Genomic DNA, 26,201 nt, shown 5'->3' on the forward strand with positions numbered 1-26,201 from the left:
TGCTAACAGTAATACAACCTCTGCTACCCCAACTACAACTAAAACTACCATATGTTTATTACTGTATTATTATCAACAGTGTGACCTCCTCCACTTTGGTTATGGATTAAAGTACCTCCAACACATGTTCCCCCATTCCTGCAAAAAAACTGACCAGACACAAAGGTTACTATTAAGGTTTATTTCTCAAAAATGTTTCAAAGCCTTCTTATTGGTGAAAAAGTAGTCATATTTAAATATATTCAACAAAATCCCAGAATAAGCACATAAAATAAAATAAAAATAAAATAGTCTATTTTGCTAAAGCTGAGTATTTGGCCTAAACACAAGCTCTTCAGACTTTGTGCAAAAGTAATAATTTAGAGATTAATATTATATAAAATATATAGAATAATATTTGTGCCAATCAGTATTTCACAACAGGGTCTGTTACTTAGAGTCCCCCTCCAGTAAACAATGTGTTTTCCTTATTGTTCCTACAGAAGGCTGTTTTCACCTTCATCTGCTGAAGGAGGAATGTTTGAGTTTAAACGGTGGACCTATGAGCATCACAACTAGTTTGGAGGCAAACGAGGGCCAATAAACAACATAAACAAGTATGATTTGGAAACTTGAAGCCTTCCAGTGCACAAACACTGAGAACGGACTTTACAGTGGAGTCAGAGGCATCTTGTGTCCAGTAGCTAAAACATATCTGGAGGGGATCTTCAATGGGAAACTGTTGATGTTCTAACTGTCTTCCTACAGTTTTGGACTTAGCTTCTCTGAAAATACATATTTTTTCAAGAAAACAGCAGTAACAGCATCAGCCTCTTGGAGGACTGAACAGCTTTTTAGTGATGTCAATCTCAGAAATATTACAAAACTATGAGTTTTTAATTTGCAGTTCTTATAAGTGTATTGTGTTTTATACCTTAGTGTTTTTAAGTGGCTTTTTGTTGCCACATTTGCTCTACATGTTACATATTCTTGAGCTGCTTTTATGTTTTGTTGAGCTAAAGACCATTTTCCACTCCGGTGGACAATAAACTTATATTCTGTTCTTTTTGTTCTATTATTTTTATTCTATTTAGCTCCAAACCCCCAAAATTACCAGAAAAAAAAATCAGAGATGAGACCTCACTGACCTCAGCTTTGGCCTTCAGTTCTAGTCAGTTATCTTGTAGCTTCCAGTGTACAATCACAACTTTTAAAAATATCCTTTTACCTTAAATCTCAGCACTGTTGAGTAACATGTTAGAGAGAGTTAGAAACAGATAGGGGACTGAAGCTGGAGGCAAGAAAACAATATTTGTACAGCTTCAAGGACGGGTACTGTTTCTTACTATCGGTATGGTGCTTGTTATCATTCTTTCTCTGTCAGACAATCTTGGTCAAATGCTTTCTCACGCAAGCAGGATAATTGTTAACCGTCATATGAGGATAACAAGGGCGGTTTTGGTAAACAAGGTGCATAGCAAAGATGACAAAGACAATTCTAAAGGTTGAAGTATGGAGGTGAAGAAATGAAAAGCTAATTGAAGGTTCAGTGATTTCTTTGATGTTGTTTCATCAAAACAAAATATATTTTCATCATTAAGCCCCATATACTCCTATATAACTTGGGAGAATTACTTTTTTCTATCTTTTATTACAGTAAAAGTAGCAGTTTAAAAATGCTTTAATTACAAGCTACATTACAAATTCTGCATTCACAATTTTACTTGAGTTAAAGTACAAAAGTATCAGCAAAATATGCTTAAAACAGGAAAAATAAATGTACTCATTATGAAGAATGGTTCCTTTCAGAGGTTTATTAATTATTGGATTATTATTACTGATTCATTAATATGAAAGTAACATTTAAATGTTGCAATTTGGCTTAGAAAAGTTGATCTACTTGATTAAATGTTAGGCATTTTCATCTATAGGAATGCACCATATTTTAGATGATGATATGATTTGTATGGAAGTTTCTGTAAAGTAACTTGTGTTGTCAAATAACTGCAGGGGACTAAAAAGTACATTATTTCCCACTAAAATATAGTGGACTAGAGGCAGCCAGTTGTGGAAAAAGTATTCAGATCCTTTACTTAAGTAAAAGTACCTATACAGAAATGTAATAATACTCCATTACAAGTAAAAGTCCTGCATTAAAAATCCTACTTAAATAAAAGTACATAAGTATTATGAGCTTGATGTAGTTAAGTATTGCAGTAAAAGTACATAAGTATTATGAGCTTGATGTAGTTAAAGTATTGCAGTAAAAGTAGTGGTTTGGTCCCTCTGACTGATATATTATTATATATGACATCATTAGATTATTAATAGTGAAGCATCAGTGTTAGAGCAGCATGTTACTGTTGTAGCTGCTGGAGGTGGAGCTAGTTTACACTACTTTATATACAGTTAGCTAGTTTAGTCCAGTGGTTCCCAACCTAGGGGTCGGGCCCCTCCAAAGGATCATCAGATAAATCTGAGGGGTCGTGAGATGATTAATGGGAGAGGAAAGAAGAAAAAACAAAGTTCTGATACACAAATCTGTTTTCAGTTTTTGGACTTTTTCTCTAATCTTTGATTTTTGGTGAAATATTGGATCATTTGAACATTTATTGAAATGAAAGCATGTGAGAAGTTTAGAGGGAAAAATCACTATTTGGTGGAGCTGTTAACAACTCATAGACATGTGAAATGTGACCCCGACTACACACTGCTTTTTGTAAGACGTCAAAAGCCAAAAAGGTTGGAAACCACTGGTTTCATCTTTAACAATGTGTTGTATTTTAAAAGCTTGTTATATTATCCATTGTGTCAAATCTTCATCTGAAAAGTAACTAAAGCTGTCAAATAAACGTAGTGGAGTAGAAAGTCCAATATTTCCCTCTGAAATGTAGTGGTATAAAGTAGCATCACATGGAAATACTCAAGTAAAGTACAAGAACCTTAAAATTGTACTTAAGTACAGTACTTGAGTAAATGTACTTAATTTCAACCACAGCTTATATCCTGCATGTTAGGACTTTCTTAAACAATAACACTGTTCACATTATTATGCATCGATGAGTAAAATCCCTTTTTGACTTTCATCAGCATCAGACCAAGTTTGACTGCACGGTGCAGACGTCATTTAGCGTTTCCTTTAACCAATCAGAGCGCAGAGGGCGGTCCTACGTAACAGCATGAGGTTAGATTGACCTGCGGCTCCGCGTGGACGGCAGTTAAGTGATAATTCTGACAGACATGAGGCTTCATCACAGCTGGAGAATATCCTCACCTCATCTTCACATCTGTCATGACTGAAGAAGAAGACGTATGTACACAGATATGTTTTTATTTGTTAGCAGAGAGCCTTTATTGACGTTAAGGTTTATAATTCAGCCGTTTGTAGTTGAGGGAAACCCTTATGATGAATGACTCCAAACTGCACTGAAAATATGACAGTTTAATGTTTCTGTGGTCATTTCCAGTCATTCATACCTGCTTAAACACGATTTTAAACCATATTACGAATCATTATGGATTACTTTTAAATTCGGGTATATATATAATATCTCAAGTGTTGCTCATCACAGTAAAACAAAACATTTCCTGAAATTGATCCACTTTAAAAGCGCCCGCGCCTCCAATGCTCTTCAAATTAGCTTCATTACAATATGGGAAGGGTGCAACGCTGAAGTTAGCTGAGGATTAAGGGAAAAGTCAAGGGGAAAGTTAAGAGTAACATAAACAGGCCTCCAACTAAAAGCTTTAGATTTTACTATGATGTTTAGATATGAAAAATATTGAGTTATGTTACTATTTTAACTCATTGTACCCCGAAATAACTTACAAAAGGCACTTAAAAATATGCAGCTGTATACGTCTACTTCAGAGGCAAACATTGTACCACTCCATTTAGATAAATGTTACTGGTAATGTTGTAGATTCAGATTTTACTCACAAAATATAACAAATAAAACATGATGCATTGTTATTCATTAAACTATCCAGCATTATATAAGAATCAAAAGCTCCACCTTGAACACAAGTTAAGTAAATTTAAGTACATTGTGCTAATAATGCCTCTCTTTCACTCTTCACTTTTAAGTAAAAATTAAGTGAAATTCCCAGTTAGAGAGAGGGTGAAAATAAAGCGGCTGATTCTCCGTTTTTGTTTTTGTTTTTTTTTGGTTTTTTTACCACTTACACTTGTGAAAAATTGTTAGACATCATAGCTAAACAATGTTTAAATCTACTTTCAGATTTGTGAAACCTTTATTTTGCTTATGAAAACAGAAAAAAGGGCGATTTCACTGCTTTTTTCCACATCCAGATCCAAAACCACCATACTTAGACTTGTCAGATCTGGATACGATTAACAAAGAAACTCCAGAAACTCATTAAAACACAGTTTCAGATTTGTGAGACATTTAAAAAGGGAGATTTCACTGATATTTCTCCATCCAGACCATATTAGACCAGTTCCAGATCAAAAACCACTGCACTTAGAGCTGTCAAATCTGGATTAGTTTAACAGATTTGGTCTAATGTGGTTGGGATGGGGGAAAACAATAACCCAAACCCAGCAAAATAAAGGTTTCACAAATCTGAAAGTGGGTTTAAACAGTGTTAAGGTTTTTGCTACGATGTCTAACACTCTTTCATAAGTGGAAGTGGTGGAAAAATGTAGAATCTAAATTATACCTAAATTATTTATGTTTCCCTCAAACCTGATTCAGAAGCTAACTTCAGCGTTGTGAAGAGTGCTGTAGCTAAGCATGAAGGATGAAATTTCATGTCACGATTATCCTGGCTAAAATAATTGCAATTCACAATATTATCCTGATAACCATCAAAATATGCTTAAAACTCTTAAAATGGCACTAAAACATACTGGAATCACTTTACCTTACATTTTGCTAAGAAACAAATATGTTTATTACATCATAGATGGGACACACATTGGTTTTTAGTGAACAAACCTTTTTAGTGGAAAAGAAAAATCAAAGAATGACTGTAAAGATGCGGACAATGTGCCAATTCAAAATAAACCAGGAAGTCCATATGGGACTGTACGTTAACGAGCGAGACGGCTTTTTCAAGTCACTCATGTGAGGATATTCACGATTATCCTGATAATGGAAATTCACCACGATCAACTTAACGTGAGTGTTTTTTTTTTTTATTGCGATCTGTGATTTAAAATCTTTAATCGTCCCATCTCTAGCTGTAACCAATGTTGAATTCACCACAAGACCGAGCCAGTTGGTTTGCTGTAAGTGTAAAGTCTAGGAATAAAAAGCAAAGTAGGTTGTTGGGTTTATGTCTTTTTTAGTGATATTTTGTCTGTATAGAGAAGAGAAAAGCTACCACCTGTATTAAATATATCCTGTACTATAATTGGAGTGAGAATCATGAGTCCAAGGAGGCAAATCACATTCCTGTGGAGATTTGCTGCTTGGGTAGTCTGATGAAGACAGTGAGCGTGAAAGACTCTAATTCTTCTTCTTTTATCTTTCTTTTTAGGTTTAATGCTCAAAGAGATGGAGAGGCATGAGGAGGAGAGGCTGTGTGGGAAATGCAGGGTTGACTGCGGATTGCACAGTTACAACTTGAGGGATATCTTCACATGGTGAGCACCGATCCAGCTGTAAATGTCGACCTAGCATCTTTAATTTGTCAGTTACTGTATGTACGGTAGCGCTGATAAGTTAGTTTTGAGCAGAGATAATTTCACCCCAAACCTTGTTTTAAAATGTAATGATACTTTGTTGGCGCCAGATGGGATGATTCCAGTATTTAAGAAGCAACTGGCCTCCTGGGATTTTCAAGCATCTTTTCTCGGTTAATACCATTGATTGAGAAAAAAGTATATTAATAATGTAGTATTAATAGTCTGTAAAATGTTTAAACATAGTGAAAAAGTGCCATTTATAATTTCTCTGAGCCCACTATGACTTCTACAATTTGCTTATTTTGTCATATTCAATTTACATGTCATATATGACAAAGAAAAGCATCAAATCCTCACATTTGCTTAAAAACCAGAGAATATTTGGCATATTTTGTATGAAAAATGACTGAAATGATGAATTGTTTGTCAAAATAGCTGCAGATTAATTTTTAATTTATTTTATTTGTTTATTTAACAAGAACCAAACAGATTGTTAGATACAGAGAAGCAATGCAACAGATGTAATGTAATGAGTATATCTGGCATCTAGCTGATGCTAATTTGCAGCCCTCGTCTCTGTATTTACAACTACGATTAATATTTGCAGCTCTAATATTACATTTACTGCATTAGTTCTGCGCAATACATATCATGTACATTGTACAATAATTATCTTTCAAGAGTCAAAATAATGTAAATACTAACCGTACTGTACTACCTAAACCAGCAGCTCTCCTCTGGCCTATGAAAAGAAGCTTTTCATCAAGTCAAAGAAGTCCAACTTCCTGTTAAGTTCATGTTCAAATGTTTGTGTGTTGTTTGTTTTTAATCTCTCGCTCTTGCTTCCAGGAAGCATCAGATCTTGTTCCTAACATGGTGATTGATGTACATGTTAGGAAATGTTGACTGTAATTATAATAATAGCTCCGTGTGATGACTAAAAGGAGTCACACAGAGCTCACGATCACAAGCGGAACGTAGATGAACTGAGAAATCGAAAACTTCGCCTTCAGGCTCAGCTTACGTCTTTCCTCACAGCACCTTCATGAGTGCCGTAGCAAACAGGGGGGATATATGTGTGTATCGGCTTAAACAGTTGAACATAATGCTCTCGCTGACCCTCCAGGCGTCTGCTGAAGACCATCGCCATGGGCCAGATCCTGTCTCTGCTGATCTGTGGGACGGCAGTGAGCTGCCAGTACCTGGCCGACGCCGGGGTGGAGACGCCCATGCTGCAGAGCTTCCTCAACTACGTGCTGCTGCTGCTCTTCTACACGACCATCCTCAGCACCCGCAAAGGTCACACTGCCGTTCATTTAGGATACATGTACTTCAAATTTTGTGATAAAATAAAGGTTTCTTTGTACTTAATTTGCAAATATCTGGGTTATCAGTTGCTCCAGGAGTTCTGTCTTGAAGTCAGAAGAATGAACACACATTCAAATACAGATTAACTCTACAGTGAGGAACAATGAATTTATCTTTTTGGGCAGCGTTTGCCCCCCCCCCCCCCAGGCTACATGTTGTTTTGTCTCCATTCAGCTGTTGTAGCACTGCAACTGTTTCTGAAATTGTAACTAGAAAAAAACTTTATATTTCACACACAATTCAGGAATTTTCTCATAGAAAGGGACATTAAATGCTTTAATGTAAAAATCTGACTTTTTTTCTCATGGATAGACCCAGATAAGGATTAAATAAAATGTATCTCCTCCGTTCCTACTCTGACGTGAGCCTTATCTGTTTCTACAGGTGATAGAAACATCCTACACATTTTAAAAACCAAGTGGTGGAAATACTTGGTGATGGGTCTGGCAGATGTGGAGGCAAACTACGCAGTTGTGAAGGCCTACCAGTTTACCACCCTGACAAGTATACAGGTAAGAGAAAGCAGCGGTCTGGAGTTTTGAACTGCTGCTTAAATAATCAGACAAATAAACAGGACAGTGACCTGCTGGACTCGGTACACATGCCTTGACTTGTTCAGCACAGAGGCCTTGTTATGAGAGTGTTTGATACTGTATATGGTTGAAATCAATATCATGATGTTCACAAAAAAAAACTAAACTATCAACTTCCAATGTCTGTTTGTCATAATATAACATAAATATGCCAGTCTGGCTATTGCTTTAACATTTTAATACAAGTGCAGATATGATATTTAAGGTTTGATACTGATTCTAAAGCTTTACTTTAAGAGATGTTAACATTATTAACATTAGATTCATATTGAAAGTAAAGCCAAAAGCGTGAATAAAACTGCCACCATGCTCATGTGACTTTCCTCCTTTTTTTTTCATTAAACAAAAAAAAACACAAAGTCCTCAAATATTAAATGTTTAAAATCCAGAAAATAGTCTTATGAGGCACAATTTTGATGTAAATCAGGAACTATCTGATATAATAAGTTAACAGTTGATAGAATAAGTTGCAAACTTAGTGTCGGATAAAGATGAAGTTCCAACTTTGAATTTATTGAATTGTGAATATCTGATGTTGATGCTTAAATGCAAAAAATATCTATATATCGACATATAAATGTCACCTCTATATTTTTTTTAATCTTCCTGACCTGTTTTACCTGATGTCTTTCCTTCTCTCTACACGCTTTATCAACAAGACCAGTCTGTTATTGTGTGTTCCAGCTGCTGGACTGCTTTGTGATCCCAGTGCTGATGCTGCTGTCCTGGTTCCTCCTGAAGACTCGCTACAGGATGATCCACTTTGTAGCCGTGATGGTGTGTTTGTTGGGGGTGGGGGCCATGGTGGGAGCTGACATCCTGGCCGGAAGAGACCAGGGATCCAGTAAGGACACTTTTCCATCATAAACATCTATAAATGTACTGAAACTTCATGTCGAACACGATCAGTAATAGAAGTCACCTGTTGAGCAGTAAACAATTAAAGAAAATATAAAAAGGTGTGTTATTGTAGCACAAAATGACCATAAAACCAGTAGAAAGTTATTATAACTGATGGAAACGGCCAAATCAATTAGTAATAAACCAGATTGTCCATATTAAATATTTCTTGTTGCTTTATGCTGCTGTGTTTCTGTTATTAAAGATTATTCTCCATTTTGAAATCACAGTGTGCTTCTTGCTTGAAAATTGCTATTTAAATGAATAATACTGATAATTGCACATTTTTAATTTCCTCTCTTTCTCTGTTTGCAGCCAGTGATGTCGTGCTGGGCGACGGGTTGGTCCTGCTCAGCGCTGTCCTCTACGCTGTATCCAACGTGTGCCAAGAGTACACCGTGAAGAACTTGAGCAGAGTTGAATTCTTAGGCATGATGGGCCTCTTTGGGACACTAATCAGTGGCATACAGCTGTAAGTTATTGATTAAACTCCCCCCTATATTCTACTTTTTTTGATTATTTCCCTATAATTTTGTTGCATCAGTGACTCGGTTACCCAAGTGGAAACAAAAATGGACCAACACGGCCACATGTCTCCAAGAGACTCAGAAAGCAGGAAAAACAGGAAGACTCCTCTGAATTACATAAAGAGATCAGCTCATGTAGTAGTTTTATCGACAGATGTCAGATGCATTTTAAGAAAATGTTTTTGCAATTAAAATTAATTAATTAATTGCAAAATACAGTTAATGTTGCATCAGCTACATTCATGCATGTGGTTTAGAGCTTCTCTCTGGATTGAACTTTCATAATTTTCATACTTCTGATACTGTAATGGACTAAGGAAAGTAAAACAAACATACCTTGTCGAGATACCTTTGACATCACTGTATCCAGCACAATTCAGTGTTTTATGCATTTTAACAATATAGAAAGCTTTTTTTTTATAGAGATTACCTGCTCAAAGTACAAGACAGCTTCATACTGTAATGAGAATCTAAGCTTAAATTCATCTTTTGACCAGAAACTGAATGCTAATGTTGGCTAATGTTGCTAACATGTTAGGTGAAGGTGTTTCTGCTGCCCACAAGTGGCCAAAAAAAAAAAAAGTTATTGCAAGTTTTAATTTTTTCCAGACTGCCTTTCAAAAACAAATAGTTTGCTCTGTGATAAGACTCTGAGGTGTCAACACATCTTTGAGCTGCATTACAGTCTGGAGATGTTTGTATCTCTCGGATAACTTACAATAAAATGTTTGTTTATTGATAGTCAAAGCAAATTAATGAGACTAAAAAGAAGACCTCGTTCTTTGCTCTCTAGGGACTGGCACTAAAAAGCTGATAGATAAATAAAAACACTTTCTGCAGTCGGACTCAGCTGTAGCTGTGCGTGTAAGTGTGAAAACAAGTGTCTTCCTCACCGTCCTGACTCAGTGTTGCTTGGCATTGCAGAGCTGTGCTGGAAATTGGTGCAGTACAGGCAATAAAGTGGGACTGCCGCATCTGTAAGTGAACTTTCTGTCTTGTTAAATTATCAACAAACGAGTATTTGATGACAGTATTGCAGCGTATTCACAGCTACTGAAGTATTCTCGCTTTCAAACATCATTGATTTGAAATATCACCTCATTGTGTTGTGCAGCCATGCTGTTTGCGGTCTACGCCCTGTGTATGTACGCGCTGTACAGCTTCATGCCCGTCGTGGTGAAGATGACCAGCGCTACCGCAGTCAACCTCTCTCTGCTCACAGCCGACCTCTTCAGCCTCTTCTGTGGCATCTTCCTCTTCCACTACACAGTGAGTGTCATTAAAAAGCATCATGGCGTCACCACCTGTTTAAATGACTTTCAAACCTTTTTGCTGCCTTGAAACATTTTGATAATTGCACAGTGAATTGCGCAATTATCCTGCTCTGTATTTGTCTGACAACAGCAGGACTCGTCCATTTCATTTTCAGCAGCAGGAAGTGATGTAATTGATAGTTTTAAAGGTGCTGTTGTGGAAAATCCATTAGTAGTTTTTCTGAAAAAAAAAAAAGGATCACATGATCAATTATAAAATGCATAATTGTCCTTTCAGATGTGTTTAGAGCAGAAAATTAAAACCAGCTACAAGTTAGAGTGCAGCATTTGCAACTGTGACAGGTACATTACTGCAGAAAATCCCAAATAGGAGTTAAAATGTACACAGTCAACCATTTACACGTCCATCATTAAACACCATTTGTTAGTTAAAGTGGAGCCTCGGACAGGAAGAGAATTTCTCAGATTGAAAATGTTAGTAACATCTTTCTCTTGCGTCTCATTAACAGTTTTCAGCTCTGTACATCATCTCGTTTGTCGTCATCACCGCGGGTTTTGTCTTGTTCAACGCCGTTCCCACATACTCTGCTCTACCTGAGTCCGGCTCCAGTGAGGACGACCCCGCTGAAGTGTTTGCCGATCACACGGCTGAGAGCTCTTCAGACCATCTACTGCCGGCGGAAAAAGACCCTCAGAGACCTGAGACGCTCATACCTGCTGCTGCTGCTGCTGCTGCACTTTGACTTGTGTGACTGAAACTGACTGCAGAGAGAAGAAGGCCTTCCTGTTGGTAGACAGGCAGCTAAATGCCGCTAGACTGCAACACTCAGACGTGTGTCTGGGTGCAGAGATTATTTTTCTTACATCATAGGTCAAAGGAAAAAGTTCGTTTTAAAGAGAACTGTTTAACTTCTTTATTATATTATGTTACAGAAGTACATGTTTTCTTGTGCTTAGTAAGAAAGTTTATTTTGCATTTTCCATATCAAGGGAAATGCGGTTATATGACATCTCAGTGCTTGTGGCAGTTTGCATTGATAATGTTTTTGATTCTTATTGACATTATGTAAAATTACTACTGATATGTTACTTAATTTGTACTTGATATCAACTTTTTTTTTTAACACAAACAATGCACCGATGTGGCTGCTGTTTACTGTTCTGGTCAGTTACTTGGAAGTTGTTTCTCCTTTTTTATATTTTAATATATTTGGTATTTTGTAAAATACATCAGTTGTGCTGTTTAACCATCAAGTGCATCGTGTCATTACTCTATGTTTTCTGTTAACTTATGATGGTGTCACAATTTTCAGACTCATGTCATTTGGTAATCTACCAAATATACTGTAAAGAACATGGATTTCTTTGCCTTGTGTTGCCAAAAGTAAAGCATGGTAGCATGCAGTGGCAGTTTTACTTTTTTTAAATTTTTTTTTTTTTTACTATTAAACAGATTTTTATATTGTTTTTGTCTACATTATTTCACAGTTACTTTACATGTTAAATGTGCTTGTTTGGTATATTTCACATGAGTGACATCTATAAGTTTGTCCATCTCAGTGCTGCACTAGAATAAATGTTAAAATTAATTAAATAATCTTAACCAAATGTCCACTTTCAAGCTTTCTCAATAGCTTTCAACCACATCAGTCTTGATCAGCAGATGGAGCCAATTCCATTCTCTGGTTTTAGTCACTTTAGTGCAGTCATTAGTACGGGGTTTGGTGTGACCTGTGCTGTTGTCCTCACCTGCACAGATGCCAGTGTGCTCTCTGCACTATTCACAACTATTTAACAAAGTTAACAGAACAAAACTAAATTAGTTTCCTGATGGTTTTTGTTATTGTTCCATTATTCTGTTTTGGTGCAGAACTGTGAAGAAAGATTAGTGCATTAATTCATGTTCACTATGAATTACATTTCATAGGAAATAATGTTTTTGATAATATTGTTACTAACATGTTTCCATCTCAGACATTTTTTAAGTGATATAAATGAAAATATTCAGGGCACTACTCATAACAATAACAGCGACTAAATCAGCAATTTTATTTCTTAACCCGTGTTGAAATCATTCCAAATGTACTAAAGGGATTTGTTATGGTCAGAAGGAAACACAGTTGGAGAAAAGTCTTAATTGTACACTGCACCTCATGGCCGAATGCCGTCTCAGCCAGTAGGTAAGTTTACAGGAAAACTTGACAAATTTGAATATATGTGTCAAAGTAAGTTAAACAGTCACATACAGACACTTTGATTTTATTACTTTTTCCAATTTTTTTTTAGGTCTGTTTTTTAAAAAAAAGACACTAAGTCCACAAAAAATGATAAAAACTCTGCTCATTTCTCTGACAATTAGTGAAGAAAGTTGAAAGTTCAGACACTCACTGAAAAACGTTCTTCTGCTCTAAACATGAACACTGAACTTTGTTGTGTTTCAGGAGGAAAAGTGCCTCAAATAAACTCTCATATTAGTTTCATATTTTCTCCAGAAGCTTTTAATAAGATCCAGAAATGAAGACAAAAGAAAATACTTTGTTCATTGTTGAGAAAAAGAACTTTATTCATGATATAAACCTTCAGTTTGTTCACACATCTAATCAGTAAAGTCTGTTAAATGACTCTTGTTCAATGATTTCATGTTCAGATTCACTTCATCCACACAATCACTTTGTTTAACCCAGAATGTCAGCTATGTACAAGAAAATAATAAATGATCTCCTTATTGATTATTATCAGCATAGTTACAGTTTTATTGTATATCTCTTTATAAAAATGTACAAAGTGGTGAGAACAAAATATCTATGATAAAGGAAGGTCTGGTGTTTTCTCAGTGGAGGAGAAACAACAACACATAAATACATCAATACAAACATTAAACTAAGATTTAGAACAAAGAGAAGTTTAAATTTTCATCTGAAGAAATGTCAGTAAAAGTTAAAACATCATCATGAGCAGTGATAGTCTCCATGGATGAAAACACACAGGAAAAAGTGACATTTAAAGAAATTATTACAAAGAAAGTGTTGATAATCCCAGTTTGATTGACAGCTGATCTCTGCAGTTCAGAAACACTGGAGACAAAGAAAATGAAGAAATTCAACACAGAATCTGACACATGAAGTCTGAAATGGTTTCTGTCTATTTGAGTTTACAGAACTCAGCTGTGTCTCCAGAATAACAAAACCTAATTCCAGCATAGAGAGGCTGAGTGAATGTGGTCTGGACTCTGTGGAGGAGAGTCATGGTTTGAGAGACGCTGTAGAAGGACAGAATACCTGCTCTGTGATCCAGGTACACTCCTACTCTGGAGGACCGAGGACCTGAGACGGGAGTTGAGATGTTGTTGAACCAAAACTTATAACTGTCAGTGTCACAATCTAACGCCCAAGATTTGTCATTGTGTCCAAATTTACTTTCATCCCCTGCTCTGCTGATATTCTTGTATGCGACTGCTACATAAACTTCCATCCCGCTCCACTCCACCTCCCAGTAACAACGTCCAGTCAGACTCTCTCTACTCAGGACCTGACAATATCCAGTGAATCTGTCTGGGTGACTAGAATAAGACTGTTGTTTCCTCATGAATGTTGCTTTTCTGTTCCCCTCAGATAATAACAGCCATGTGCGTGCAGTGTTTGGATCCAGTGTGATTTCATTTGAATATTTTAAGAATCCAGCTCTGGTCCTGGGTTCTGGTTGTGACAGTAAAACGTTCACTTCAGTCACTGTCAGTGAGATGTTTGTCCATTTCTCCTTCAGGATGTCCTGTAGTTGATCTCTGAGCTCTGACACAGCTGCTGCCACATCCTCAAAGTATCTCAGAGGATGGATATTGATGCTGGATGAGTCTGTAGGTTCACTGAGTTGTGACAGTGAGGGGTAGTTGTGTAGAAACTGGTTGTGATCCTCTGTGTGTGAGAGCTGCTTCAGTTCAGCATCTTTCCTCTTCAGCTCAGTGATCTCCTGCTCCAGCTTCTCCTGAAGCTCTTTGACTCGACTCACTTCAGTTTCCTGCTGGGATCTGATCTGCTGCTTCACATCAGAGCTTCTTTTCTGGATGAGATGGATCAGCTCAGTGAAGATCTTCTCACTGTCCTCCACTGCTTTATCAGCAGAGCGATTGACGGCCTCCACTTCCTGTTGAAGCAGCTTCGCATCTTTCTCTCTGTTCTGGATTCTCTGCTGGATTTTGTGTCGACTCACCTCGAGCTCTCTCTGCCTCTCAGTCCTTTCTGCTGCAGCTGAGACTGTGTCGTGGCCTTTATGTTCATCCACAGAGCAGAGATAACAGATACTCTGCTGATCAGTACGACAGAACATCTTCATCACCTCATCATGACGAGAGCAGATGTTCTCCTGCAGCCTCTTGGAGGGGTCGACCAGCTTGTGTTTCTTTATTGGAGCTACATCATAGTGAGGCTGGAGGTGTTTCTCACAGTAAGAGGCCAGACACAGCAGACAGGACTTGAAGGCTTTCAGCTTCCTCCCAGTGCAGACATCACAGGCCACATCTTCAGGTCCAGCATAGCAGTGATCAGCAGGAGCAACTTGGAGTCCAGTCTTCTTCAGCTGCTCCACTAAAACTGCTAACATGGTGCTTTTCACCAGGACAGGCCTCGGTGTGAAGGTCTGTCTGCACTGAGGGCAGCTGTGGATTTTCTTCTCATCCTCTTCATCCCAGAAGCCTTTAATACAGCTCATGCAGTAACTGTGTCCACAGTGAATAGTCACCGGATCCTTCAGTAGATCCAGACAGATAGAACAAGAGAAAGCTTCCTGGTCCAGCTGAACTCCTTGCTGCGCCATTTCAGCTCTCAGTGTCAATGACTGTCTGACTTTCACTTTCTTAGAAATGAAACTAGTTTGAGCTCTGATCTAAACATCATGTGTCTCTGGAGTGAATGGAGGCTGACAGCTTCCTGCACTTCACCACATGTTGGTTACACCCATCTTCAAACTGTAGATCTAAAGGGGAGGGAACTGTTGTGGAAATTTTCTCTCGAGAAAGAAGGCACATGGAGACATAAAGAAAGCATTAAACATTGTTACTTGTTGAAGCAGTTGTAAACACTGTACAATCCATCACATCATCAGTAACAATTATACAAATGTCCAAACACAAACAAAAATACAATCATCTTGTATTTTTGGAGAGAAAGCATGTTGTTCAGCTGGCCCTTTCCCTAAAGCCAGCCCTTTCTCTAAAGATTGTGAACTCAAACTAGACAGCTTTATACCTCTCCAGAAGCAAAGCTAAAAACAGTCTGGTCCCTAAATGGACACTTCCACAAACCGGTACACCTTCTTACAAACAAGTATGGTCTCTAAAACAGTAGGCTTAAGACAGATATCTCTAGCTAACCCCAGAGGTCAGCAAGCAACCCTCAGATAGAAACAGGTTCAAGAGTTCAACTAGCCTAGAAGTAGGATTTCTTCACCAACATGTGTCCCCAAAATGACGATGACATTACATCACATTCAGTTGATGACAAACATTGACTCCTTAGTTTGAAAACATTTGTAACATATATACAAAAGATTTATAAAATGATAACCTACTATTCAATTTTCTTTCACAGAACAAGGACAGGTGTGACAGAGTGGAGCTTGTTGTGTTTGAGAGCAGGAAGAAGAGGGAGGAGTTATCAAGCTGCGATTCATTCCAGGAAGAGGAGCCGTTTGAGAGAGATACTGTGTGTTTAACCTTTATTAACAGCATATCAACAAAGTATATTCAGAATAAGTTCATATGAATTCCTGAAATGAATCTTTTAAATTTTCCTTATGGCTTTATTCATTTGTATTATCTCATCATTATCTTTTTATTATTATTTACTCTGATTTACTCAACTTTAATCAGTTTCACAGCTGGTTTCACAAACATTACCAAAGCTAAAAATATTCATTTAGTTTACATTAGATTTTAATTAGTCTCATATAATCTCAAGGTAAATAAGTTTAGATTTGGGGGCAAAGCTGGCTGACAGCTAAAGGGACACTTTATCAAACTGAACCAAACAAATGAATGTAAATCACACAAACCAGTTAGGATTACTGCTGGCAAAAAATACAAAACAAAATAAAAAAGGAAAAAACAATTTCTGTCGTGCTAGATATGATTAGTCAAGTTCTTGTCAACTCCTAAAACAAATGTTAGTCAGGCTACATGTTACATGACATCATGTATCTTTGCTATCTAATTATTTTGGTTTAATTTATTAATTCATCATTAATCATCATTCTTCATTATCTGCTTCAGTTGTTACTGTCCTGCTTTCTTTTCTCTTCTTCCTCTTTCTTCTCTTTCTTTTTTCACTACCAGATGGATAATTCATCCTCATTTTACACAGCCGACATGAAGATGATGCACAATGAAATATGAACGTGTAAACCTGGTGTGGATATTAATTTAGTTCAGTTATGTGTTTTCCTGAAACATAAATCATGATACACAATTAACCATCATAATATCTACATCAGCCTGTTATCAATAAAGATGGAAACATTTTACTCAAATAAGAACTCGAGTAAATCATCTCAAAAGTCAGATTTCTGTTTCACTGAAGCAGAAACAGTTTTTATGTTATTTTTACTCTTGCTGTGTTACATCACACACATTTGCAGTGACAGGATCAATGATAGGATGGTGCATAGAGTTAGTCTCAAGTTAACTTAGCTGTAAAACACTGAGTCAAGTTTATTCATACAGCTCACATTACATGCACGTCTCAAAGAGCTTTTCATAAAGTGTGTATCTTATTAAATATCACATGTTTGTATCTTAACACATCACAAATCATATTACATTAACATATGTGAGGTGTGACAGGTAAACTTTAATGTGACGACATCCAGTTCAAATGTGAGACATGTTGGAAGTCTTATTTGTAACTTCCTCAATGTTTCTTCTCAACCCAAACACATAAACAGAAACAAGAGAGGTCAACCATTAAATCAAAGTGTTTTTTTTTTAGAAATAAAGAGAAAAAGAGAAGAAAACTGTGATGAATACAAAAGCGTGAATCCCACAGTCTCCTAGAAATATAAAGTTTTGTTTAGAATACAAGCTGTAAACCTGCTGCAACACTCACAATATAACAGTGGATCATCCAGAATCGTTGTGTTTGGGTTATATCTACAGTGTAAATACTAGAATAATCTCAGCTTCTTGTCTAGCTGCCACAGAATCTATGAAACCAAGTCTATATAACCCACTGAGGGCTGCCTTTGTTTCTTAAACAGGAAAGTGACTGGGGGGCTTTCCTCAAAGATGAAACCAACATGTAAAATTGCTCCAATGTTTACACTATGAAATGCTCATGTGAAAGGGCTTGCTTGTATATTTAAAGCTGCTCTAATCAATATCTGTATATTAATGGACAAAATGACCATGTGTAATGTGAAAGAGGTTGCAGTAACAAACACACAGAGAAGTATAAGCTGACTCTGCAGTCCCCCTCAGCTCTTCTGAGTGTTTCAGCTTCTTTCAGCTCATTGTTTCAGTGTTAAAGTCCACAAAGTTACTGTTTTGGTTCTTAACAACGTTGCTTCCGGCCACAGCAGCAACATTCAGCAGCTACAGTCACACATCTTTTACTCAGGAGTTGTTGCAGACCAAAACAGACCTAAAAAGAGAGTGAATGTGGATTTACATTTGTCAAGAGGACAGAAAAATGACTGCAAATGAATGCTAATGTTGTCTCTTGTCTGCTGGATGAGTAAATAGGCAACTGTTTGGTAACATATTCACCACATCAACTGTATAAGGTGATAATACTGTATTCTGCCAGTGATGTTTACAGTGTGTTCTGCTGCCCCCAAGTGGTCAAAAAATGTATTAATGCAGTTGAAGAGAAAATCACTTTAAGTTCCCTTATTTAACATTTATAATCAGTATATAAACATTTAATAAGTGGTTTAGAAAACACTATAATGTAGTTGTAAGCAGATAAGGACATTTTAAGTGTTTATTAATGTATAGTATTTGTCAACAATTGTAACTTGTCCTATGAAGACATATTTTATATCTTTACAGCTGTGTTTCATTGTCCATTATCAGTTTATACACCAGCCTCCATGTATGGGTGCCCACAGGAAGACTCATAGTTGTTGATCAATATATTTAGAGCTTCAACTAATCATAATATTTATTGTTGATTAAGTTTAGTCACTTTAGTGCAGTCATTAGTACGGGGTTTGGTGTGACCTGTGCTGTTGTCCTTACCTGCACAGATGCCAGTGTGCTCTCTGCACTATTCACAACTATTTAACAAAGTTAACAGAACAAAACTAAATTAGTTTCCTGATGGTTTTTGTTATTGTTCCATTATTCTGTTTTGGTGCAGAACTGTGAAGAAAGATTAGTGCATTAATTCATGTTCACTATGAATTACATTTCATAGGAAATAATGTTTTTGATAATATTGTTACTAACATGTTTCCATCTCAGACATTTTTTAAGTGATATAAATGAAAATATTCAGGGCACTACTCATAACAATAACAGCGACTAAATCAGCAATTTTATTTCTTAACCTGTGTTGAAATAATTCCAAATGTACTAAAGGGATTTGTTATGGTCAGAAGGAAACACAGTTGGAGAAAAGTCTTAATTGTACACTGCACCTCATGGCCGAATGCCGTCTCAGCCAGTAGGTAAGTTTACAGGAAAACTTGATAAATTTGAATATATGTGTCAAAGTAAGTTAAACAGTTACATACAGACACTTTGATCTCATTATTTTTTCCAATTTTTCAAGGTCTGTTTTAAAAAAAAGACACTAAGTCCACAAAAAATGATAAAAACTCTGCTCATTTCTCTGACAATTAGTGAAGAAAGTTGAAAGTTCAGACACTCACTGAAAAACGTTCTTCTGCTCTAAACATGAACACTGAACTTTGTTGTGTTTCAGGAGGAAAACTGCCTCAAATAAACTCTCATATTAGTTTCACATTTTCTCTAGAAGCGTTTAATAAGATCCAGAAATGAAGACAAAAGAAAATACTTTGTTCATTGTTGAGAAAAAGAACTTTATTCATGATATAAACCTTCAGTTTGTTCACACATCTAATCAGTAAAGTCTGTTAAATGACTCTTGTTCAATGATTTCATGTTCAGATTCACTTCATCCACACAATCACTTTGTTTAACCCAGAATGTCAGCTATGTACAAGAAAATAATAAATGATCTCCTTATTGATTATTATCAGCATAGTTACAGTTTTATTGTATATCTCTTTATAAAAATGTACAAAGTGGTGAGAACAAAATATCTATGATAAAGGAAGGTCTGGTGTTTTCTCAGTGGAGGAGAAACAACAACACATAAATACATCAATACAAACATTAAACTAAGATTTAGAACAAAGAGAAGTTTAAATTTTCATCTGAAGAAATGTCAGTAAAAGTTAAAACATCATCATGAGCAGTGATAGTCTCCATGGATGAAAACACACAGGAAAAAGTGACATTTAAAGAAATTATTACAAAAAAGTGTTGATAATCCCAGTTTGATTGACAGCTGATCTCTGCAGTTCAGAAACACTGGAGACAAAGAAAATGAAGAAATTCAACACAGAATCTGACACATGAAGTCTGAAATGATTTCTGTCTATTTGAGTTTACAGAACTCAGCTGTGTCTCCAGAATAACAAAACCTAATTCCAGCATAGAGAGGCTGAGTGAATGTGGTCTGGACTCTGTGGAGGAGAGTCATGGTTTGAGAGACACTGTAGAAGGACAGAATACCTGCTCTGTGATCCAGGTACACTCCTACTCTGGAGGACCGAGGACCTGAGACGGGAGTTGAGATGTTGTTGAACCAAAACTTATAACTGTCAGTGTCACAATCTAACGCCCAAGATTTGTCATTGTGTCCAAATTTACTTTCATCCCCTGCTCTGCTGATGTTCTTGTATGCGACTGCTACATAAACTTCCATCCCGCTCCACTCCACCTCCCAGTAACAACGTCCAGTCAGACTCTCTCTACTCAGGACCTGACAATATCCAGTGAATCTGTCTGGGTGACTAGAATAAGACTGTTGTTTCCTCATGAATGTTGCTTTTCTGTTCCCCTCAGATAATAACAGCCATGTGCGTGCAGTGTTTGGATCCAGTGTGATTTCATTTGAATATTTTAAGAATCCAGCTCTGGTCCTGGGTTCTGGTTGTGGCAGTGAAAGGTCCACTTCAGTCACTGTCAGTGAGATGTTTGTCCATTTCTCCTTCAGGATGTCCTGTAGTTGATCTCTGAGCTCTGACACAGCTGCTGCCACATCCTCAAAGTATCTCAGAGGATGGATATTGATGCTGGATGAGTCTGTAGGTTCACTGAGTTGTGACAGTGAGGGGTAGTTGTGTAGAAACTGGTTGTGATCCTCTGTGTGTGAGAGCTTCTTCAGTTCAGCATCTTTCCTCTTCAGCTCAGTGATCTCCTGCTCCAGCTTCTCCTGAAGCTCTTTGACTCGACTCACTTCGGTTTCCTGCTGGGATCTGATCTGCTGCTTCACATCAGAGCTTCTTTTCTGGATGAGATGGATCAGCTCAGTGAAGATCTTCTCACTGTCCTCCACTGCTTTATCAGCAGAGCGATTGACGGCCTCCACTTCCTGTTGAAGCAGCTTCGCATCTTTCTCTCTGTTCTGGATTCTCTGCTGGATTTTGTGTCGACTCACCTCGAGCTCTCTCTGCCTCTCAGTCCTTTCTGCTGCAGCTGAGACTGTGTCGTGGCCTTCATGTTCATCCACAGAGCAGAGATAACAGATACTCTGCTGATCAGTACGACAGAACATCTTCATCACCTCATCATGACGAGAGCAGATGTTCTCCTGCAGCCTCTTGGAGGGGTCGACCAGCTTGTGTTTCTTTATTGGAGCTACATCATAGTGAGGCTGGAGGTGTTTCTCACAGTAAGAGGCCAGACACAGCAGACAGGACTTGAAGGCTTTCAGCTTCCTCCCAGTGCAGACATCACAGGCCACATCTTCAGGTCCAGCATAGCAGTGATCAGCAGGAGCAACTTGGAGTCCAGTCTTCTTCAGCTGCTCCACTAAAACTGCTAACATGGTGCTTTTCACCAGGACAGGCCTCGGTGTGAAGGTCTGTCTGCACTGAGGGCAGCTGTGGATTTTCTTCTCATCCTCTTCATCCCAGAAGCCTTTAATACAGCTCATGCAGTAACTGTGTCCACAGTGAATAGTCACCGGATCCTTCAGTAGATCCAGACAGATAGAACAAGAGAAAGCTTCCTGGTCCAGCTGAACTCCTTGCTGCGCCATTTCAGCTCTCAGTGTCAATGACTGTCTGACTTTCACTTTCTTAGAAATGAAACTAGTTTGAGCTCTGATCTAAACATCATGTGTCTCTGGAGTGAATGGAGGCTGACAGCTTCCTGCACTTCACCACATGTTGGTTACACCCATCTTCAAACTGTAGATCTAAAGGGGAGGGAACTGTTGTGGAAATTTTCTCTCGAGAAAGAAGGCACATGGAGACATAAAGAAAGCATTAAACATTGTTACTTGTTGAAGCAGTTGTAAACACTGTACAATCCATCACATCATCAGTAACAATTATACAAATGTCCAAACACAAACAAAAATACAATCATCTTGTATTTTTGGAGAGAAAGCATGTTGTTCAGCTGGCCCTTTCCCTAAAGCCAGCCCTTTCTCTAAAGATTGTGAACTCAAACTAGACAGCTTTATACCTCTCCAGAAGCAAAGCTAAAAACAGTCTGGTCCCTAAATGGACACTTCCACAAACCGGTACACCTTCTTACAAACAAGTATGGTCTCTAAAACAGTGGGCTTAAGACAGATATCTCTAGCTAACCCCAGAGGTCAGCAAGCAACCCTCAGATAGAAACAGGTTCAAGAGTTCAACTAGCCTAGAAGTAGGATTTCTTCACCAACATGTGTCCCCAAAATGACGATGACATTACATCACATTCAGTTGATGACAAACATTGACTCCTTAGTTTGAAAACATTTGTAACATATATACAAAAGATTTATAAAATGATAACCTACTATTCAATTTTCTTTCACAGAACAAGGACAGGTGTGACAGAGTGGAGCTTGTTGTGTTTGAGAGCAGGAAGAAGAGGGAGGAGTTATCAAGCTGCGATTCATTCCAGGAAGAGGAGCTGTTTGAGAGAGATACTGTGTGTTTAACCTTTATTAACAGCATATCAACAAAGTATATTCAGAATAAGTTCATATGAATTCCTGAGATGAATCTTTTAAATTTTCCTTATGGCTTTATTCATTTGTATTATCTCATCATTATCTTTTTATTATTATTTACTCTGATTTACTCAACTTTAATCAGTTTCACAGCTGGTTTCACAAACATTACCAAAGCTAAAAATATTCATTTAGTTTACATTAGATTTTAATCAGTCTCATATAATCTCAAAGTAAATAAGTTTAGATTTGGGGGCAAAGCTGGCTGACAGCTAAAGGGACACTTTATCAAACTGAACCAAACAAATGAATGTAAATCACACAAACCAGTTAGGATTACTGCTGGCAAAAAATACAAAACAAAATAAAAAAGGAAAAAACAATTTCTGTCGTGCTAGATATGATTAGTCAAGTTCTTGTCAACTCCTAAAACAAATGTTAGTCAGGCTACATGTTACATGACATCATGTATCTTTGCTATCTAATTATTTTGGTTTAATTTATTAATTCATCATTAATCATCATTCTTCATTATCTGCTTCAGTTGTTACTGTCCTGCTTTCTTTTCTCTTCTTCCTCTTTCTTCTCTTTCTTTTTTCACTCCCAGATGGATAATTCATCCTCATTTTACACAGCCGACATGAAGATGATGCACAATGAAATATGAACGTGTAAACCTGGTGTGGATATTAATTTAGTTCAGTTATGTGTTTTCTTGAAACATAAATCATGATACACAATTAACCATCATAATATCTACATCAGCCTGTTATCAATAAAGATGGAAACATTTTACTCAAATAAGAACTCGAGTAAATCATCTCAAATGTCAGATTTCTGTTTCACTGAAGCAGAAACAGTTTTTATGTTATTTTTACTCTTGCTGTGTTACATCACACACATTTGCAGTGACAGGATCAATGATAGGATGGTGCATAGAGTTAGTCTCAAGTTAACTTAGCTTTAAAACACTGAGTCAAGTTTATTCATACAGCTCACATTACATGCACGTCTCAAAGAGCTTTTCATAAAGTGTGTAGCTTATTAAATATCACATGTTTGTATCTTAACACATCACAAACCATATTACATTAACATATGTGAGGTGTGAGAGGTAAACTTTAATGTGACGACATCCAGTTCAAATGTGAGACATGTTGGAAGTCTTATTTGTAACTTCCTCAATGTTTCTTCTCAACCCAAACACATAAACAGAAACAAGAGAGGTCAACCATTAGATCAAAGTGGCTTGTTTTTAGAAATAAAGAGAAAAAGAGAAGAAAACTGATGAATACAAAAGTGTGAATCCCACAGTCTCCTAGAAATATAAAGTTTTGTTTAGAATACAAGCTGTAAACCTGCTGCAACACTCACAATATAACAGTGGATCATCCAGAATCGTTGTGTTTGGGTTATATCTACAGTGTAAATACTAGAGTATAATCTCAGCTTCTTGTCCAGCTGCCACAGAATCTATGAAACCAAGTCTATATAACCCACTGAGGGCTGCCTTTGTTTCTTAAACAGGAAAGTGACTGGGGGGCTTTCCTCAAAGATGAAACCAACATGTAAAATTGCTCCAATGTTTACACTATGAAATGCTCATGTGAAAGGGCTTGTTTGTATATTTAAAGCTGCTCTAATCAATATCTGTATATTAATGGACAAAATGATCATCTGTAATGTGGAGGAGGTTGAGGTAACAAACACACAGAGAATTATAAGCTGACTCTGCAGTCCCCCTCAGCTCTTCTGAGTGTTTCAGCTTCTTTCAGCTCATTGTTTCAGTGTTAAAGTCCACAAAGTTACTGTTTTGGTTCTTAACAACGTTGCTTCCGGCCACAGTAGCAACATTCAGCAGCTACAGTCACACATCTTTTACTCAGGAGTTGTTGCAGACCAAAACAGACCTAAAAAGAGAGTGAATGTGGATTTACATTTGTCAAGAGGACAGAAAAATGGCTGCAAATGAATGCTAATGTTGTCTCTTGTCTGCTGGAAGAGTAAATAGGCAACTGTTTGGTAACATGTTCACCACATCAACTGTATAAGGTGATAATACTGTATTCTGCCACTGATGTTTACAGTGTGTTCTGCTGCCCCCAAGTGGTCAAAAAAATGTACTAACGCATGTTGAAGAGAAAATCACTTTAAGTTCCCTTATTTAGCATTTATAATCAGTATATAAACATTTAATAAGTGGTTTATAAAACACTATAATGTAGATGTAAGTAGATGAGGACATTTTAAGTGTTTATTAATGTACAGTATTTGTCAACAATTGTAACTTCTCCTATGAAGACATATTTTATATCTTTACAGCTGTGTTTCATTGTCCATTATCAGTTTATACACCAGCCTCCACGTATGAGTGCCCACAGGAAGACTCATAGTTGTTGATCAATATATTTAGAGCTGCAAATAATCATAATATTGATCATTGATTAAGTTTAGTCACTCTAGTGCAGTCATTAGTACGGGGTTTGGTGTGGCCTGTGCTGTTGTCCTTACCTGCACAGATGCCAGTGTGCTCTCTGCACTATTCACAACTATTTAACAAAGTTAACAGAACAAAACTAAATTAGTTTCCTGATGGTTTTTGTTATTGTTCCGTTATTCTGTTTTGGTGCAGAACTGTGAAGAAAGATTAGTGCATTAATTCATGTTCACTATGAATTACATTTCATAGGAAATAATGTTTTTGATAATATTGTTACTAACATGTTTCCATCTCAGACATTTTTTAAGTAATATAAATGAAAATATTCAGGGCACTACTCATAACAATAACAGCGACTAAATCAGCAATTTTATTTCTTAACCCGTGTTGAAATAATTCCAAATGTACTAAAGGGATTTGTTCTGGTCAGAAGGAAACACAGTTGGAGAAAAGTCTTAATTGTACACTGCACCTCATGGCCGAATGCCGTCTCAGCCAGTAGGTGAGTTTACAGGAAAACTTAACAAATTTGAATATATGTGTCAAAGTAAATTAAACAGTCACATACAGACACTTTGATTTTATTAGTTTTTCCAATTTTTCTAGGTCTGTTTTAAAAAAAAAGACACTAAGTCCACAAAAAATGATAAAAACTCTGCTCATTTCTCTGACAATTAGTGAAGAAAGTTGAAAGTTTAGAGACTCACTGAATGTTCTTCTGCTCTAAACATGAACACTGAACTTTGTTGTGTTTCAGGAGGAAAAGTGCCTCAAATAAACTCTCATATTAGTTTCACATTTTCTCCAGAAGCTTTTAATAAAATCCAGAAATGAAGACAAAAGAAAATATTTTGTTCATTGTTGAGAAAAAGAACTTTATTCATGATATAAACCTTCAGTTTGTTCACACATCTAATCAGTAAAGTCTGTTAAATGACTCTTGTTCAATGATTTCATGTTCAGATTCACGTCATCCACACAATCACTTTGTTTAACCCAGAATGTCAGCTATGTACAAGAAAATAATAAATGATCTCCTTATTGATTATTATCAGGATAATTACAGTTTTATTGTATATTTCTTTATAAAAATGTACAAAGTGGTGAGAACAAAATATCTATGATAAAGGAAGGTCTGGTGTTTTCTCAGTGGAGGAGAAACAACAACACACAAATACATCAATACAAACATTAAACTAAGATTTAGAACAAAGAGAAGTTTAAATTTTCATCTGAAGAAATGCCAGTAAAAGTTAAAACATCGTCATGAGCAGTG

The 26,201-nt window shown here is 36.9% G+C and overlaps 3 protein-coding genes across 4 annotated transcripts; 1 reads left to right on the plus strand and 2 right to left on the minus strand.

The window, feature by feature from the left end:
- Positions 1–3,152: 3,152 nt before the first annotated feature.
- LOC122996208 (solute carrier family 35 member F2-like) lies at positions 3,153–11,548 on the plus strand. 2 transcript variants are annotated; one of them, XM_044371814.1, is made up of 9 exons: positions 3,153–3,289; positions 5,485–5,590; positions 6,759–6,931; positions 7,385–7,512; positions 8,278–8,437; positions 8,809–8,965; positions 9,945–9,997; positions 10,135–10,289; positions 10,804–11,548. In XM_044371814.1, exons 2-9 carry the CDS (start codon positions 5,490–5,492, stop codon positions 11,035–11,037), a joined length of 1,161 nt encoding a protein of 386 aa, XP_044227749.1. In that variant the 5' UTR covers positions 3,153–3,289; positions 5,485–5,489; the 3' UTR covers positions 11,038–11,548. The 2 variants fall into 2 exon arrangements, with proteins under 2 accessions (XP_044227749.1, XP_044227750.1); XM_044371815.1 differs by lacking the exon at positions 10,804–11,548 and adding an exon at positions 10,572–10,740.
- A 1,887-nt stretch (positions 11,549–13,435) lies between these two features.
- Positions 13,436–15,252, minus strand: LOC122995687 (tripartite motif-containing protein 16-like). Its single transcript, XM_044371021.1, has one exon. It carries the CDS (start codon positions 15,101–15,103, stop codon positions 13,436–13,438), a length of 1,668 nt encoding a protein of 555 aa, XP_044226956.1. The 5' UTR covers positions 15,104–15,252.
- A 4,656-nt stretch (positions 15,253–19,908) lies between these two features.
- Positions 19,909–21,708, minus strand: LOC122995915 (tripartite motif-containing protein 16-like). Its single transcript, XM_044371317.1, has one exon. The coding sequence runs from the start codon at positions 21,574–21,576 to the stop codon at positions 19,909–19,911; it is 1,668 nt and encodes a 555-aa protein (XP_044227252.1). The 5' UTR covers positions 21,577–21,708.
- Positions 21,709–26,201: the final 4,493 nt, after the last annotated feature.

This window comes from Thunnus albacares, chromosome 13 (genome assembly GCF_914725855.1).
Source record: "Thunnus albacares chromosome 13, fThuAlb1.1, whole genome shotgun sequence".
NCBI classification, from domain to species: domain Eukaryota; kingdom Metazoa; phylum Chordata; class Actinopteri; order Scombriformes; family Scombridae; genus Thunnus; species Thunnus albacares.

Coding starts and splice junctions, on each gene's coding strand:
- LOC122996208 (XM_044371814.1), top strand. CDS start 5,490: ATGCTCAAAGAGATGGAGAGGCATGAGGAGGAGAGGCTGTGTGGGAAA. Junction 6,932..7,384: donor CATCCTCAGCACCCGCAAAG/GTCACACTGCCG, acceptor CTGTTTCTACAG/GTGATAGAAACATCCTACAC. Junction 9,998..10,134: donor AAAGTGGGACTGCCGCATCT/GTAAGTGAACTT, acceptor TGTGTTGTGCAG/CCATGCTGTTTGCGGTCTAC.
- LOC122995687 (XM_044371021.1), bottom strand. CDS start 15,103: ATGGCGCAGCAAGGAGTTCAGCTGGACCAGGAAGCTTTCTCTTGTTCT.
- LOC122995915 (XM_044371317.1), bottom strand. CDS start 21,576: ATGGCGCAGCAAGGAGTTCAGCTGGACCAGGAAGCTTTCTCTTGTTCT.